The sequence below is a fragment of the Protopterus annectens genome, chromosome 10.part0 (assembly GCF_019279795.1).
Source record: "Protopterus annectens isolate FY-2018-M chromosome 10.part0, PAN1.0, whole genome shotgun sequence".
Lineage (NCBI taxonomy): Eukaryota > Metazoa > Chordata > Ceratodontiformes > Protopteridae > Protopterus > Protopterus annectens.
In genome coordinates, this window is record NC_056744.1 from 304682698 (window position 1) to 304701843 (window position 19146).

A 19146-nucleotide genomic window follows, 5' to 3' on the forward strand; every position below is an offset into this window, starting at 1 on the left:
ATTACAGATGTCTGAAATCAGATGGCCAGGATAACCCCTATTCAAAAAGAGGTCTCTGATAAACTCACATTCCTTTAAGAAATCACTGTCCCGTGTCACCATCCTGGCCGCCCGGACCAGTTGCCCCTTGACTATCGACCTCTTCTGATGAAAGGGGTGGTTGCTTTCAAAATGCAAATATGAGTTTGAAAAAGTAGGTTTGCGATGGATGTTTGCCATATAGCAACCCCTGTAGTTACCCTTAGACAGATCAACATCCAAATAAGCAATTTTCTCCATGGAAAAGTTAGAGGTGAACCTAAGGAATTCAGTAGATGTATTAAAGCATTCAGGATGGAATTTTGGTGATGGCATTCTGGGAGAAAGAGTTTGTCTTTCCTAACCCATTATTTAGAGAGAGTCCTGTTGTATACTTGATTTTTGGACTATATTTTCATCATCCTCCAAGGGGGGAGGGAAGTAGCAGACTCCATCAGGATGGTGACATGGGACAGTGATTTCTTAAAGGAATGTGAGTTTATCAGAGACCTCTTTTTGAACAGGGGTTATCCTGGCCATCTGATTTCAGACATCTGTAATGAGGTAAGTCGCAAGAGGGAGAATGGGGTATATCTCCCCATTTTGGGCCAGTCTATTGCAGATCAAGGTGTGTTGATTGATACCCGGATTAGATCTACTTATGCCTGTTGCTTCATCACTACTTACAGTTTGGATGCAGGGGCTATCGCTTCTATTGTTACGAAGAATTGGTGTTTACTTACACCAGACAATCAAGGTCCTTCAGCTTTAGGGTTAAATCCTTGAAAGGAAACCTAGACCTACTCAGGCACGTTCGGGCATGTTCAAATGCAACATGTGTAGATACTGCCAATACGTGAAAGCTGGAACTTATTTTGCGATCAGAAAGTACAAGATCCAGGGGAGGTTCAACTGTGCCAGCACACATGTGGTTTACCTGGCCCCAGTGTTCTTCATGTCCAGCTTTCTATACAAGGAAAACTGACCAGAAATGGCATGAGCGCCTATATGAACATCTATATGCCATCAAGAAAGAAAAAATGGCTAATGCACTTGCTAAACACATTAGCGAGTGCCTGGGGCATGGGTTTAGCTTCACAGTGATTGAACAGATTGTGCATGCTAACAGGGGGGGGGGGGGCTGTTTCCTATTTGTTGGAACTCAGAGAATTGCTTTGGCAATTGAGGTTGGAAGCATACCATTTTCCAGGTTTGAACAACATGCCAATTTTCCTGTGTTTTGAAATTGAAAAGTTTGATAAGGTAGTCTTGCTATTTCATACGTTAATGTGCAAAATTATGATACATGTTTTTAAAAATAATTTTTTGCACATGCATTGCTCCATCATGGGTCTAACTTATTAAACATGAAGTGAGTTATTTATTTTATTTTTATACATATTTCTGGTTTCTTTTTTCCAATTCAAGCCTGTTGGCTATTGACTTATTTTTTTTTAATGTTACATCGTTAAGGGAGTGTTTTATATTTATATATGTTTTTAAATAGTCTTATGCCTTTGTGCGTGTTCTTTTTAATATATTGAAATTTTGTATTCCGACCACAGGTGGCAGTGTGGCAAAAGTAGGGAGTTATATTGCAGTATTTAAAACAGGATGTGTTGAATGTGTTTATTTCCTGTTCTGAGGAAGTTTGTGAGGAGTCACCGACGAAAAGCTAAACGGAGACTTTGTGGGTTAAATAAACGTTTAGTACAAGTTTACTTACTTGGTCTGGACAATGTTTACGGATTTTCGAATTTGGTGTGCAGATCCCTGGCTCCTTGTGTAAATGTTATACAAAACAGAATAAGCAGCTAAAATGCTACAAGAATAAGCTTTTATTTAGGCAAAAAAGTTAAGTTCTATCCTTTGTACTGACTGTGGGTATGTGTCAGCCTGTAAAATCTGATGTTTGTACTGAAAATGTCCCACTTTGGCCATTTGAAAAGGTGGCAAACCTACCTCTGATACCCGCTACTTTTGATTTGCAGGCCTCTACTGAGACCCATTCAGAGTCCGGTATGTCACGAGATGCTTTAAGTATTGAACCCGCAGATGCCTGTACCTTAGATGGGTCCTGAGCCGCTGTGCAGGCACCGGCTTCAGAGGGTGTTTTCAGGGCTATGGATTTATATAGTAAACCAACGCCAGCTTAAAAATGAAGGCCAAAATCTACTTCCATGTCTAAAAAATGATGCACAGACCATGTGTGAAGGCCCCTATGCCTAAAAAACAAATGATCAAAATGGCTGAAGATTTAATTACTCTGATCAGGGGTAGCCAACCCCCTCCTTATAAGAGGCCTAGGCAACACATTGATTATGAATCTTCTGAACAGGATTCTATTTCTTCTGACTCTTCTACTGAACAGGGTTTGTCCTTTCCTACGTATGAGGACTCCGATGCCGAAGATTCCATTCCTTCTGCTTCTCCCCCTGAGATTTTTTCTTTTGGGGAAACTTTACATACCTTAAGGGAACATTTCCACTGGGAAAGTCAGGATTTCTCTGAATCTAAAAAGAGACTTAGGGATTTTCTTCCTCTTCCTTAGCATAGGCCTTTGGCTATACCTCCTGTTTTAGACATTGTTGATGATTTTTTCAGAATCTAGTATGACTCCTGATTCTCTGCCTCCGGCTCCTTGTAAGCCAGACCGATACTAGAGGGTTCCTGACTCCCACAAATTCCTTTTCAAAAATTCTGTTGCAGATCCTGAAACTATTTCTTAGGGTCCCAAAGGCATTAAGGCCTCTACTGCTAAAAATCCTACCCCTTCGGATAGAGATTCCAGGGTGCTGGACAGATGGGGTAAAAATGTGTACAATTCTGCAACCTTGGCAATCAGGGCTTTAAACTGTCAAATTTCATATGCTTAAATATCAGCAGCTTATCATGGGACTGCTTAAACAGAAAATGATAATTTCTGACTGTGGAAAATAAAGATTTACAGGATTTATTGCATTCAGCCAAACAAGTTGGAAAACATACTTTGCAATGTGGTTTTGATTCTTTGGAGGCCTCTTGCAGGGCTGCTGTGACTGGGTCTGTGCTAAGAAGTCATGCTTGGCTCAAAGAGCAAACTCTGCCTGATCATGTTAAAGCTAAATTGTTGGATGCCCCTTTATAACAAGACCGCCTCTTTGGTAATAAGGCTGAAGAAGTTTTAAAAAAGATGGAAGATGAAGCTAAATCTATGCAAACTGTGGAAGATTTCTTACAAGTGCAACCTCCAAGATTTAGTAGGCACTGGCCTACCAAGAACTGGTCCTTTTCCAGTTCCTTCGAGAGCCACTCAAGTCGAACCCAGACGTTCCAAAGACTACAGGTTTAAGTCACAAGGGACTTTTTAGAACAAAACAATGGAGTGCCTCCACCTCCAAATCTGGAAACAAGGCACCTCCCTATGGTAAACGGTCTTAATGACTTCCCTCTACACTCACCAAGCACTTGGCTTTTAGCCGCCCTTTTGGGGGGGAATGAAACTGGCAACTGATAACCCAGGACAAATGGGTTTTAAATTTAGTATCCCAGGGATACGTATTCCATTTCCACACATTGCCAATCGCAAGCAGATGGCCAGACCTGCCACCAAATCAGTGGGCGGAGGCCCAGAAACAAGTTCTGTCCCTCATGAACATTGGGGCAATTCAACCAGTACCAGAAGAGGAAAAAGGACAAGGTTTGTATTCAAAGCTTTTCCTGGTACCCAGAAAAGACAAATCATGGCGTCCAATTCTCGACTTATCTACTCTACACACATTTCTGGACATTCCAAAATTCAAGATGCTGACTCTTCAACAGTTACTTCCTATGCTAGGCAAAGATGCTTGGTTGGCAACTCTAGACTTAAGAGGCTTAACTGCATATCCCAATCAGGGAATCTTGCAGAAGATACCTCTGCTTCAAAGCAGGCTACTTGCATTACCAGTTCTCTGCATTGCCCTTTGGCTCATCTACTGTGCACAGTAGATGAGCCAAAGTGCCTGGCTCCAGTAATTGCATTTTACAGGCAAAGAAATATTCAAATGTATCCATACCTGAACGATTCTCTAATTCAGGCAGAAAACAAGGACATTCTTCTACAGCATCTGACGTTTGTAAAAAGGGTTCTAACTTGTCTAGGGTACACCTTAAACAAAAAGCAGTCATAACTGGTACCCTCTCAAAAAAATTACATTCCAGGTGCAAGCTTGAATACAACTGCCCAGATGGCTTACCTTACGCCAGAAAAGCAAATTCAATTGGTGACTTATTTCAAACAGGTGGCCACAAAAGCCCTGCTATCTGCAAGGCAAATTCTGCAAGCCTTGGGGTCCATGGCCTCCTGTATTCTTCTAATACCATATGCAAGACTGCATATGAGGAAACTTCGGTGGTACCTAAAAAGTTTATGGAGTCCGCATTGTCACAGCCTGGAAACAATGATTCCCATCATACCTTGCCTGCAACTAGAGTTCCTATGGTGGGCAGAGGCCTGCCACCAAAACAAGGGACTGCCATTCACTCTACCCCTTGCTGCCCAAACCCTAACTAAAGACGTATTGGACTATGTTTGGGGGGCTCATCTGGCAGGGAAGTGCATTCAGGGCAATGTGTCATGCCTTCCTCCGGGACACCCGCCTCAGACACCTTACTGTCTCAGCAAAACAACCAGATTCTGCGCACTCCGCTCCAAACTTTGAATCTTTCAGCATGGCTAGTCACCTAAATTCACCCTTGGCATCCCTCAGCAAACCAGTGATGGATGTCATTTTGGAGGCGAGAAGGCCTAGTACTAGAAAATCTTATGCTGATAAATGGAAAAGATTCTGTGCCTGGAACCAGTCACAAGGAATAAGCTCAGCTGTGCCCAATATTCCTCAGATTTTACAATACTTAACTGACATGCTTCACAAGGGCCTGTCCTTTTCTTTCATAAAAATCCATGCCTCTGCCGTTTCAGCTCATTACAACACAGAACCTCCCCTCTTCTCTCATCCTCTGCTAAAGCAGCATCTCAGAGGGGCCAAAAACTTTAGACCTCCCAGGAGAGCTCCAACGCCTGCCTGAGACCTCAATTTTGTATTTGAAAAACTCGCTCTCCCTCCTTTCGTGCCAGCTGCTACTGCAGACCTAAAATTTATCTCCTGGAAAACCGCTTTCCTTTTAGCAATCACTTCAGCTAGAAGGATTTCTGAATTACAGGCTCTTATGGCACTGGAGTCTCATTACTTTTCATGCGGACAGGGTGTCTCTCAGGACCAATCCATCCTTCATGCCTAAGGTGGTATCCAGTGTGGCTCTTAATCAGACCATTCATTTGCCAACTTTCTTTCCCAATCCACAGAACAAGGATGTACACGAACAACTTAGATTTTACTTGCAGGACAAAATCTCTAAGAAAATCTGAACAACTACTGGTGGCATTTGCTGCAGGAGCAGAGGGAAAGGCTATTTCAAAGCAGACTATTTCCAAACGGATAATCCATTGTTTTCATTTCTGCTATATGCACCATGGTAAATCTATCCCCCAGGGGATCAGATCTCATTCCACCAGGGCTGCATTTACTTCTGCAGCCTTTCTCGGAGGTGCTCCTACAAAACACATTCTAGAAGCTGCTACCTGGAGCTCAGTTCATACGTTCACCAAACATTACCATTTACCTCTCTTCTCTAAATCCACTGCTGTCCTGCAGGGCCTTATAGCTGGTCCTAATGCTGTATAAATCCATCCTCCCAACCATAGCTTTGGGAATCTACCCAAATGTAATGACTGCAACAGTGAAACACGAAGAACATAGTACAGTTGTGTACACTCTACATAAATGTAGATGTTCAAGTGTATTCAGTGTTGCAGTCCTGGTTGCCCACCCTCCAGTCCCCTGTATTTCTCTTGCTATACCTCTACTTTCTTTGACCATGCTTAAAAGCCTTTTTGGTTTATTTGCTTTTGTTTGGAGGTATATATTTTTTTGTTTTTAATATATATTTTGCTCCCCATTTGGGGGGGCACCTGACATGTGGGGCAAGAAAAACTGATGTAATGGCATCTGCTGTATGTTTTATATTCCTGAAAAATAATAGGCCGCATGGAAGAAGGGACCGCAACCGACGTAGGACCCAAGTCTTTGTTAATCAGGCCGACTGAGGGCAACCTGCCAGCGGAATACCTTAATGTAATGACTGAAACAGTGAATACACACTCTAACATCTACATTTATGGTAAGTGTACACAACTGTATTTTCATTCTGCATTGCGTCTATTAGTTGCATGTGCTGAAGTCTCACCCTTTGTTCTACTTCTGCAGACAGTGAGAGGGACCTCTGCAAGGTGGCCTTCTGGCAGTCACATGTTGGGATGTGTTCCCGAGTTCCCAGTGATGTGAAAAAGTAAACTCACTTGACTGGTTTGCTACTTCAGGAATGGTCCATTAAATCCCTTGTCCATTGCTGGGTAGTACTACTTGAGACAGACAAATGTTCTTCCCTGTCCTTTCCCTGATTCTAGCAGTACTCCATGGCTGGGGGAGTTTATTGTCCACTGGCTCCACCACAACAGAGAACTTCTGGGTTTACACCTTGACTGCAAGCAGTTTGTCTGGAAAGACCAGTTACTCCAAGTAAAGGAGTATGTCCTTGAACATGGTCTAATGACGGCATCTGACTCAAGTGTAAATGTATCCCATCCTCATGCCTTACAAGTGCATCAGACCCAGTGCAAGTGTGTCCTATCCTCATGCCATAATCTGCACTCATCCCTTTCATAAGACACCTGTCTGCACACGTCACATACTCTTTTTTTTTTGACTTTGATCGTGTAGAAGCACACTGAGAGGTTAGATGACCTGGGAGGCCCTTCTCATTTCCGAAATGAACATTGACTTTGTGAACCTTGACGAGGGGACATACCAGGGAAAAGATGCAAAGTCCATCGCTCACACTGGACTGTGCGGCCTATTATTTTTCAGGAATATGTGAATGAACATCTGTTGAAGGCAGAGGTGGGTCTTTGTTTTTCTGTCTTGGAGTTGTTTATCAGAGCTAACCTGTACAAAGCTTGGAAGCATCCTAGATGTTAATCATATTAATCACTGCTATAATACCTTTAATTACATGGGTTATATTGTGCCAAGGATATATCTTGCCAGCTTTCAGAGATTCAGTGCACCTTCCACATGTTCAAACCATTAGGCAGCTCAATCCAAACCAAACTAGTACCCACCCAAAAAATTATATTCCTGGGAGCAAGCCTGGACACAGCATCCCAAATGGCATTCCTTACACCAAAAAAGCAAACTTACCTGATAGCCTATTTCTCTCAACTAACCACCAGACCCCAGTTATCTGTAAGGAAAATCCTGCAAGCTCTGGGGTTCATGGCTTCTTGCATTCTACTCTTTCCATATGCCAGACTGCATATGAGGAAACTTCAGTGGTACCTAAAAAGCCTTTGGTGTCAGCACTGTCAAGACTTAGAAACTCTTATACCAATGATACCTTGTCTAAGGAAAGATTTTTTTGGTGGGCAGAAGCATGCTACCACAACAAGGGACTGCCCTTCTCACCACCCCATGCTGCCCAGACGCTCACCACAGACCCATCAGGCTATGCCTGAGGTGCACACCTGAACGGCAGGTGCATACAGGGCCAGTGGAGCACACATCAAATACATCTGCATATCAACCAAAAAGAGATGTTGGCTGTCCAGCATGCATTGACAGCTTTCAGACCCCTTCTCTTCCCAAGGGCTGTACTGATCAAAACAGACAACACCACAGTGATGTAGTATATAAACAAGTGAGGAGGGACTCGCTCCTACCCTCTATGCAGGCTTGCCATGCTATAGAAACTGTGGCAAACTGTGCATGTCGCCAGATAAATCAAATTCCTGGTTCGACAGTTAGCTTTAACTTCAAATGTATACTCAAACTGGGTGACTGGATGAATAAAATGTGCTGATGTGTTAATAAATGTACATAAATTGATGGAGGTTTCATCTGTCGCTCACTCTGGGGAGCTGGTTCAGAAAAGTGGCAAGTCCCTTGCAGTGTTGCGCTTTTGGGCTCCATGGGCTCCCCAGTGCAATCAGATGACTGAAGTTATGGGCGAATTAGCCAAGGAATATTCCCAAGTTACATTCCTGAACATGGAAGCTGAGACTGTACCTGAAGTATCTGAGAATTATGAAATAATTTCTGTTCCTGCATTTCTGTTTAAGAATTCTCAGAAGATTGATAGGTTGGATGGTGCTCACGCTCCACAATTAACCAAGAAAGTTCAGCATCATGATCATCGTGTTGCAGTCATTACACTTGGGTTATCCTGCTGGCAGGCAACCCGCAGTCGGCCTGAATTCCAAAGTCTTGGGCTGGCGTCAGTTGCTGTCGCCTTTTCCCTGATGTTAGTGCGCCAGGGGTATAAAAGATGCAGCCAACGCCATTTTCTTTCTTGCTGCGCGGTGCCCGAAGCCAAAGCAGTTCGTAAGTGCCGGTCGGCCGACTCCTGAGATTTTCGAAATTGAATTTCAGATCCGAAGTCTTCTATGAAGCAAAGTACCCCATTGGGGAAACTTTTTTTTTTTTTTTTTCTTGCTCCAGACCAATGTCAGAAAAAGTTAACAATTGTATTTCTTGTGGGAAGCAAATACCTCATAAGGATTTTCATTCTTACTGTATTCCATGCCTACGCCCTGACCACGATGTTGCTAGTTGTCTGTTTTATGCTAGATTTAACCAGCGCACTATTAAGCGTCGGGTCGATTTTGCTTTTCATTACTTTGGCCGAAGGTTTAACTACATAATGCCGTCGGAACAGCCGACGACCGGAGTTCATAAAAAGCGCAAGGAAAAAGAAAAGGACAGGCATCTGAGGTCCAAAACTGACTAAGCCTCTTCTAGGCCATTCACCAGTTCAGTGAGGTGCTCTCGCAGCCCCTGACACCCGCTACCTCAGAGCCACAGGCCGCCTCCAACTCCCATGTGGAGACAGCTAGTCCTCTGGATACTAAGGTAGTGGGCCTTCGGAAATTAATCCTTCAGATGGGTCTGGAGCCGCTGAGCAGGCATTGGCTTCTGAGGGTAGTTTTCAGACCTACACAGCTTTATATCGAGCCAACTTCAGCATCCAAGACAAAGACTAAAACAGCTTTAAAGACAAGGAAACAAGTACAGCATTCTCCAGGACAGACTTCCATGCCTAGGAAACAGATGCTCAAAATGGCCAAAGACCTAATTACTTTGATCAGGGGTTCCCATCCCTCTCCTGAGGTGTAGGCAAGACACTGAATATGATTCCTCTGATCAGGTTTCCATTTCCTCTGACTCTTCTTCAGGACAGGTATACTCTATTCCTCCCTATGAGGATTCTGATGCTGAAGAATCTATTCCTTCAGCTTCTCCTCCTGAAGATTACTCATTTGGGGAAACCCTGCATACCATGAGGGAGCATTTCCACTGGGAGAGCCAAGATTACTCTGATTCTAAGAAAAGGCTCAGAGACTTTCTTTTACTACCTCAGCACAGACCTCTTGCTATTCCTCCTTTTCTAGACATTGTAGATGTATTTTCAGAGTCCGGCCTGTCTCCAGACTCTCTACATCCTGCACCTGTTAAGCCAGACAGATACTACAGGGTTCCAGATTTTCATAAATTTCCATATATAAAAACCCTGCTGCTGACCCAGAAACCATTTCTCAGGGTCCCAAAGGGGTCAAGGCTGCTACTGCAAAAAACCCTGTTCCCTCAGAGATTCTAGGGCACTGCACAGATGGGGGGGGGGGGAGTTTACACTTCTGCTACCTTGGCTGTAAGGGCTTTAAATTGGCAGTTTCATATCCTTAAATATCAGCAATACTTAATGTCTCTGTTATAACAGAAAATGTTGACAAATTCTGAATGTGCTGAGAACAAGGAATTGCAGGATTTATTGCATGCAGCTAAACAAGTGGGAAAACCTACTTTGCAATGTGGTTGATTTCACTGGAGGCCTCTTGCAGGGCCGCTGTAACAGGTTGTCATTAGAAGGCATGCTTGGTTAAAGGAGCAGACTCTGCCTGATCATGTTAAAGCAAAATTATTGGATGCTCCATTACAGCATGATACTTTTGTTTGGTGTTAAGGCAGAAGAGGTGTTGAAGAAAATGGAGGATAAAGCTAAATCTATGCAGACAGTGAAGGATTTCTTACAGGTACTGCCACCCAGATTTAGCAGGAACTGGCCTTCTAAGAATTGGTCCTTTCCTGTGTCAGGCCACAAGAGGCAGATACAGATGCCCTAGAGGTAGACAACAGCCCCAGGGCTCATACAGGCCCAAACAGTGGGTTGCTTCTACCTCCAAAAGCGGAGAAGACAAATCGCAGCCATATAGGAAACAGTCCCAATGACTTCCCTCTACCAATGCCAAGCATTTATCTTTTGGCAGCCCCCTTAGGGGGAAAGCAAGCACTTTTTCAGCAAAATCAGCACATGATTACCCAGGACAAATGGGTCTTAAATATAGTCTCTCAGGACTACAGGTTCCACTTTTACACTCTTCCAAAGGCAAAAGGTATGCCAGACCTGCCACACAATCAATGGGCAGAGGCACAAAACCAAGTTTCATCTCATGGACATGAGGGCTATTCAGCCAGTGCCACAACAAGAGCATGGACAAGGATTTTACTCAAGACTTTTCTTAGTGCCAAGAAAGGACAAAGCATGGAGACCAGTTCTGGGCCTGTCTATTTTAAATACTTTTCTGGACATTCCGAAATTCAAAATGTTGACTCTGCAGCAGCTTCTGCTCATGCTGGGCAAGAAGGCTTGGCTTGTAACTTTGGACCTCAGAGGCATACCTGCATGTCCCAATCAGACAGTCTTGCAGAAGATATCTCGGATTCATAGCTGGCTCAATGCACTACCAATTCTCTGCATTGCCCTTTGGCTTGTCTACTGCACCCAGGGTAGTCACAAAATGCCTGGCACCAGTAATTGCATTTTGCAGACAAAGAGGAATTCAAATATATCCATAGTTGGACGACTGCCTTATTCAAGCAGAAAGATATTCTTGTAAAAGATTACTAATTTGCCTAGGGTGCACAGTAAATGAAAATAAATCAAAACTAGTACCCTTTCAAGAGATAATATTCCTGGGTGCAAGCTATACAACTGCCCAGATGGCTTATCTCACACCAGACAAAGGCAACTGACTTATTACTTCGAAAGCATGGCAACAAAGACCCAGTTATCTGCAAGAAAAATTCTGCAGGCTCTGGGCTTCATGGCCTCCTATATTCTGCTAATTCCATATGCAAGACTGCATATGAGGAAACCACAATGGTACCTAAAAAGTGTTTGGACTCAACATTGCCACAGCTAGGAATCATTAATTTCACTCATTCCCTGCCTGCAACAGGAGTGTCGATGGTGGGCACAGGCCTGTCACCACAACAAAGGACAGCCATTCACTTTACCCACAGCCAGGCAAACACTAACAGATGTGGCAGGAAAATGTATTCAGGACACATGACCCCCAAGCCAAAGGCATCTACACATCAATCAAAAAGAGATGCTAACTTTACAAAATGCCCTGACTGCCTTCAAGGACCTACTTCATCCAGGACAGCTGCTGATAGACTGACAACACCACAGTCATGACCTCTGCAGACAAGCTATGATTTTGTGGAACACAGCATTGATTTACCAAGTACACCTGCAAGCACGATTCCTCCCAGGAAAAACAAATGCTCTGGCAGACTAAGCAGAAACCTCATGGACCCTCACGAGTGGAAACTAGATCCACAAATCTTCAGCATGATAACAAGGAAATGGGGATGCCCAGACATGGATCTTTTTGCCTCTCCTCACAACTGCCAACTTCAGAGATTCTGCACAAGGACTTATCACAAACAAGCATGGAAAGTGTATGCTTTGTCATTCAGCTTGCCTTTCCTCCACTGCCTCTCCTCCCAAAAGGTACCCCCTAGGTCAGGAGAGAGAAGCCACATATGATGCTGATTGCTCCGGATTGGCCACGCCAACACTGGTACCCAATACTAAGGAGCTTGTCCCAAGGCCCAGCCTGGACATTGCCTCAAACTCCTCATTTACTGACCCAACAAAACAATTGGATCCTGCACAGCCAACTCAGAACTCTAACTCTAGCTGCATGGCGGATACTGTAACCATTCAGAATACACCTCTCTCTAAAGCGGTTATAGATGTTATTTTTGAGCCCAGGAGGTCCAGCACCAGAAAATCTTACGCAGAAAAATGGAAGAGATTCTGTGCTTGGAACCAGGCACAAGGAATTGACACGCTTGTTCCAAATATTCCTCCATTAACAATATCTAACTGAGGATGCTGGACAAAGGCCTATCCTTTTCATCAATTAAGATCCATGCCTCTGCCATTTCAGCTCATTACAATACAGACCCACCTATTTTTTCATATCCATTGCTTAAGCAGTTCCTTAGGGGGGCCAAAACATAAGACCTCCAAGGAGAGTACCAATATCTGCATGGGACCTCAATTTTGTCTTGGAAAAACTCACACTGCCTCCTTTTGAGCCAGCCAATACAGCCAAGATAAAATTCTTATGGAAAACAGCTCTGTTCCTAGCAGTAACTTCAGCAAGAAGAGTCTCAGAGTTACAGGCGTTAATGGCTGTGGAACCTTTCATTATCTTCCATCCGGACAGGGTTTCTCTAAGGACAAAGCCAACATTTATGCCTAAGGTAGTGTCCAGTGTGGCTCTTAACCAAACCATTCATTTGCCTACCTTTTACCCAAACCCGCAGAATAAAGGGGAGAGACTTCTGCATTCTTTGGACATACAGACCGCTACGCTTCTACTTGGACAAAACTAAAGCTTTCAGGAAGACTGAGCAACATTTTAGTGTCATATGCTGCAGGATCACAAGGAAAGGCCATCTCAAAGCAGACCATTTCAAAATGGATAGGACACTGCATTTGTTTCTGCTATTCGCAACATGGCAAATCGGTGCCTAAGGGCATTGGATCACATTCTACCAGGGCAGCAGCCACCTCGGCAGCCTTCCTCAGAGGAGTACCAACGAAGGATATTTTGGAGGCTGCAACTTGGACTTCAGCGCACACGTTTGCGAAGCACTACCACTTGCCTCTTTACTCTAAATCCAGAGCAGGCTTTTCCACTGCAGTTTTGCAGGGCCTTATAGCCACTCCTAATTCTATTTAGACCCAGCCGCCCAACCTCGGCTTTGGGATTCAACCCAAGTGTAATGACTGCAACAGTGAAACATAATGAACATAGTACAGTTGTGTAGTTACCATAAATGTAGATGTTAGAGTGTATTCACTGTTGCAGTCCAGGTTACCCACCCACCATCCCCCTTTCTTTGCTGGGACTTGTCTGTACTTCTCTATCCTATACAACCTATGTGGTGTATTTGCTTGTAGATGAAGGTATTGTTTATTTTAGTGCATGCTTCTATAAGTAATGTTTTTTAGCCTACCCTTTTGGGGGCACCTGACATCTGAGGCAAGAAAAACTGAAGAAAATGGCGTCTGCTGCATCTTTTATACCCCTGGTGTACTGACGTCAGGGAAGAGGCGACAGCAACTGACGCCAGACCAAGACTTTGGAATTCAGGCCGACTGCGGGCTCCCTGCTAGCAGGCTAAGACTGCGGGCTCCCTGCTAGCAGGCTAACCCAAGTGTAATGACTGCAACAGTGAATACACTCTAACATCTACATTTATGGTAGGTACACAACTGTACTTTTCCAGTTCAGTACAAGTAGGTGCTGTTGATGCAAACAACGAAGACCTAAATGTACATTTGAAGAAACTGATAAATGCTGCACCTTGCATGCTTTTTAAGGAACCCCGCTGTGGTTTCAGCAGACAGATTGTGGACCTTCTTAATCGACATGGTGTGCAGTTCAGCAGTTTTGACATTCTCTTTCTGATGAAGTATGGCAGGGACTGAAGACTTATACCAATTGACCAATTTATCCTCAGTTGCATGTAAATGGATTACTGGTTGGGGGGGCTCAATATTGTGAAGGAGCTTACTGCATCTGCACAGTATCTGCCCTAAGGCACAAAAGCTGGAAGATGGGCTTAAATCTCTTATAAATAAAGCACTGGTGATGGTGTTTATTAAGGGCAACAAGAGTGTGCATTCGGCAGGCACTGGTGATGGTGTTTATTAAGGGCAACAAGAATGTGCATTCGGCAGGCACTGGTGATGGTGTTTATTAAGGGCAACAAGAGTGTGCATTCGGCAGGCACTGGTGATGGTGTTTATTAAGGGCAACAAGAGTGTGCATTCGGCAGGCACTGGTGATGGTGTTTATTAAGGGCAACAAGAGTGTGCATTCGGCAGGCACTGGTGATGGTGTTTATTAAGGGCAACAAGAATGTGCATTCGGCAGGCACTGGTGATGGTGTTTATTAAGGGCAACAAGAGTGTGCATTCGGCAGGCACTGGTGATGGTGTTTATTAAGGGCAACAAGAATGTGGATTCAGCAGGCAGATGCTAGCAATCATGAATGTGTGCTGTTGAGTTTGAGAGTTTTGAGATACTGGAAGATGAAGTTCGGCAGTGATTAAAAACATATTCCAACTGGCTAACTTGCCCTCCGCTGTATGTAAAAGGTGAACTGTTGGAGGGATTGATATTGTTAAGGAGCTGAAAGAAAATGGTGAACTACGGTCCGTCTTGGAGGGAGAAAACGAATGTCCAAAGTCACCTATGCCCAGACACTAGAATAATTAGTTTCTTGTGTATAAACTTGCAGTAGCTGTATAATACTAAGCCATGTGTTGCATATATTTAATAAAAAAAAAAAAAAAAAAAAAAGAGGTAGGAGGTTGGCATAATGGTTATGGTGCTTACCTTGAAGACACAAGATGCAGGCTTTGATTCTCACATGGGGTAATTGGCTAGGCTTAAAATGGTCCACAAGGACAATTAGCCTAGTACTAATCTATGAACTATGTAAGGTGTTGTTTAGTACCTGCCCAACCATCACCTAGTCTCTTATCTTTTTCTTTTGCATTTTTATTACAAACCTGCCTTTTTAGACCTGTCTTATTCTTAAAAGCAAAATTTTGTCTGTGACCACCAACTTATAAAATAGCATTGTCTAAGCTCAATATAGACCAATTCGACTTAATAATGCCAATCATGTCACTAGTGTAAAATAAAGACATAGGCACACTATTCCACACTCCTTGTTTGACCCTTGATAACGCTCAGAAAATATATGGCCGGGGTGCGTACTGTCCCCATGCAAAAAGGCATTCCTCCTACAAGATTTTCTATGTAGTTTAGTCTGCATGCTCCTTGTCAGTGCTAACAAGCACATCCAGCAAATCTATTTTGCTAGAGGAGAACTTGTATGTGAATTTTAGAAAAGACGTAGTGGACTCCAGATAGCTAATGAACAGCATAAGCTGTTCTTCAGTCGCCACACGCACACACCATCTACAGATCTCCTGTAGAAGCTGACAAATGGGGTATAATTCATCCAAATTTAGCAGGGAATTGTTCTGCCACTCAGCCATGACTATGTTGGTGTAGCTATTGGCACAAGGTGCGCCCATAGCTTTGCTGACTTTCTTTATAAACAAATGTCCTTCAAAGAGAAGTACATTCTTTACTTGCGCAATTTCCAGGAACATACAAATAACATTTTTACTTTGGGTATACTCGCTATGTTTAACAAGGAATTAATGTCCCATAGAAATTCCCAAAGAATGAGGGATGGCAGGAAATGATACAGCATCCATTGTTACTAACAAAAAGATTTCTCTCAACTTCCCATTTACACTATATTTATATAAATCTTCAAGAAGCTGTCTTTCAGTACCTGTAAAGGTCTCAGGTTCTTTTCAGTAATGTCTGTGTGAGCCAACCACTTCTGAGACAGTAGGTCCAAATACAGTGTATGTATGCATGAAAGTGCTCGCTCAAATTGGTTGTGGATCTTACTGACTTCTATCTGGCTTTTTATGAGTTTGTGGTTGGTGTGTGCTTTTCATAAAGTTTGGTGCTGCGATGGATATGGAGGTGGCGGATCCACAGAGTATATCGCACTTGGCTAAATCTCTGGGTGTACTAGACACCACAGTTGCAAACCTCACCCATGTTGTGGAAAAATTACAACAGACTGACTCTAGAGCACCCGGTGAACAGGCTTGCTACAATGGAACTGGTATGGGTGTGTTTGGTAGCAGGTCAGAGTACGCCCACCAAACAATGACCAATCGGAGGATAGTGATTTGCATAGCACTACATATGGAGGAGCTGAAAGGGGTGGAAGATGAGAAAGAGAATGACTGTTTAGTTTAAACCGCAGTGAGTAAGGAAGTCGACACAACAATGAGACAACTGCTGAACTATTTTGGAAGACCTTAGTTTGAGGTACAGCAAGTTGCAGGTTGAAAATGCATATTTAGGGGAATGTACTCTGACAAGAGCGAGTTCCAAAAGGGCTCAGGTTGTGGAAATTCCCCTCAGGACTGGTAAAGGATTCTTTCTTATATAAAGAACTTGTAGAACTGTTGTTAACAAACAGGAGCTGCTTAACTGTTTTAATCAAGGACAATAACAGAAAAACGACAGAGTTAGTCGACCAGATAAAAATTATTGACAACGTGCACAAAGATTTATTGTTTGAATCCCAAAGAATGGATTATTTTAAAATATTTAACAGAATTGATTGCACTGTGAATGATATTAAAGATGGTAAGAATCGTAAACTGGCAAGGGATGAAAGTGAGTATAAGGAAGGGAAAGTATACCCTTTACCCCCTTTGGGACAGATAAGAAATGGCAGAGATGTAAGTACCAGCCAGGAGGTATTTGAACCCCAGGAAATGGAAATACAAGATGGTGCTTATACACCAGACACTTTGGAATACCCCCCCCCCGATGAGGCCCGAGTGACTGAGGAACCAGGGGAAGGGGTATTACCCACACAACCAGAACCGATACTACAACAACAACAAGAGGGCCTGGGGGGGTTGGAGAATAAATTACACACGGAACAGGAACAGATAGATGAAGTGATACCCTATAAGATTGTTTGTAACAAACTTTAACTTTAAAATATATAATTACAGTAATGTAGATATATGTGAGCAACTAGCAGATGTGTTTGAAAAAGGCCTGTCCTTTGTGCCTAACAAAAATGCCACTTTAGATGAAGCTCTTATTGATTTAAAGCTTTACACTAGGAAGCTTAACTTGGATTTTTATTTTAAAGGCGCAAAAGTGACAACAGAAGGAAGGAATATATGTAAGAAAAAAGTGAATTTAACCCCCATTACACCCCACTGTTCAAATATTTGGAAGAAATGTGTGAGAATGATATTAGGAACATGAATGTTAAGAGAAATGATAGAGAGGAGATAAATATATATATATATATATATATATATATATATATATATATATATATATATATATATATCTAAACCTCACAAAAGAAGAAATGGATATGTTAAAAGACATTTGTGGTAACTCTGACATCGGGGCAATGAAGCCCGATAAGGGAGGGGGCCTAGTCATCATGAACCAAAATAGCTATGTAAATAAGATGCTAACCATACTATATACTGATAACTATGATGATATGTGTTAATGAGAAAAACATCTCCTCCTATAGGAAAGTTGACTTGACTTTGGAAGAGCTAGTAGTGAACCATGAGATTTACACCTGAGGAACATTCATTTATGGTGGTAAAGCATCCAAAAATACCCACAATTTTTTGAGTCCCGAAGATCCACAAGGACCTTCAAGACCCCCTTATTAGACCTATAGTGGAAGCAAGAGTTTCAAAAACTTATTTATTTAAATTTGTTGACCGGGAGTGTCCGACTGGACGTAGGTCCATTTTCAGCGGAGGCCCGGGGAGAAAAGCTCCACAGTTAAAATAGACAGTATTTACATTGGATTACATAGTGATTAACAATTTACATAGCAATTACGTAAAACATATTTACAGATGCAAAACATAGTACATCAGTAGACCACTAGAACCTTTATCTGTGAAGTGCATACCAGACATTAACAAACGTTACAAGAAGAAGAAGTTCGATGCAAAACATAGTACATCAGTAGACCACTAGAACCTTTATCTGTGAAGTGCATACCAGACATTAACAAATGTTACAAGAAGAAGTTCGATGCAAAACATAGTACATCAGTAGACCACTAGAACCTTTATCTGTGAAGTGCATACCAGACATTAACAAATGTTACAAGAAGAAGAAGTTCGATGCAAAACATAGTACATCAGTAGACCACTAGAACCTTTATCTGTGAAGTGCATACCAGACATTAACAAACGTTACAAGAAGAAGAAGTTCGATGCAAAACGTAGTACATCAGTAGACCACTAGAACCTTTATCTGTGAAGTGCATACCAGACATTAACAAATGTTACAAGAAGAAGAAGTTCGTGCTGTATAATAAGTACTGGCTTGTGAGCATCTGAGCTTGCTATAATCAAGGTAGTTAGTGGAGTGGAAAGAAAGGTAGTGGTTGGATGGGGTGGATATTAGTGGGAGTTGCAAGGGCATAGCCAGCATGTTTTTAGTTGAGCTATTAGTAAGGTTTTGAAGTGGGTGTATGATGGTATGGAGGTAATTGTGGGTGGGAGTGAGTTCCATAATTTGGCTATGGCGCAAGAGGATAGTGCTTCACCAGCAGAGTTATTGGCTTTAGTGATCTGCAAGTGATTTTTGCTGCTGGAACTTAGTGGTCTGGTGGTGCGATAGGGTTGGAGTAGATTCTGGGGGGATGGGACATTTAGTGGATGGTTTACTAGTTTGTAGGCGAGTGAGAGTTGATACCACTGAAGGATGTCAGGGAGTTCAAGCCAGCCCAGTTCAGCAAGTGAGAGACAGTGGTGACTATAGTAGGATGCCCCTGTGGCGAATTTGGTGATTTTGTTGTAGCAGGTCTCTAGCTTGTTTAGATCACATTGCCTTAGGTTGGTATATATTGGAGAGGCCTAGAGTAGGGTGGAGATAAGGTGGGAATTTGCTGTTGAAATCTTTGCTGCTTTGGTGAGAAATTGCTTATTTCTGTATAACGCTCCTAGTTTTTTGTGGACTTTTTTTTATAGTCATGGATATGTGAATGTCAAATTTTAGTTTATTGTCTATTTCCACGC

The 19146-nt window shown here is 42.7% G+C and overlaps 1 protein-coding gene and 1 pseudogene across 1 annotated transcript in view; both read left to right on the top strand.

The window, feature by feature from the left end:
• The first annotated feature begins 7981 nt into the window (after window positions 1-7981).
• On the top strand, window positions 7982-15171 carry LOC122814131 (annotated as a pseudogene).
• An 850-nt stretch (window positions 15172-16021) lies between these two features.
• SUCO (SUN domain containing ossification factor) overlaps window positions 16022-19146 on the top strand; it is a 1178094-nt gene continuing 1174969 nt past the window's right edge. Inside the window, exons 1-2 of the mRNA XM_044086746.1 lie at window positions 16022-16200; window positions 16542-16741. Coding sequence (XP_043942681.1) covers window positions 16022-16200; window positions 16542-16741 — 379 coding nt within the window. The remainder of the gene's footprint in view (window positions 16201-16541; window positions 16742-19146) is intronic.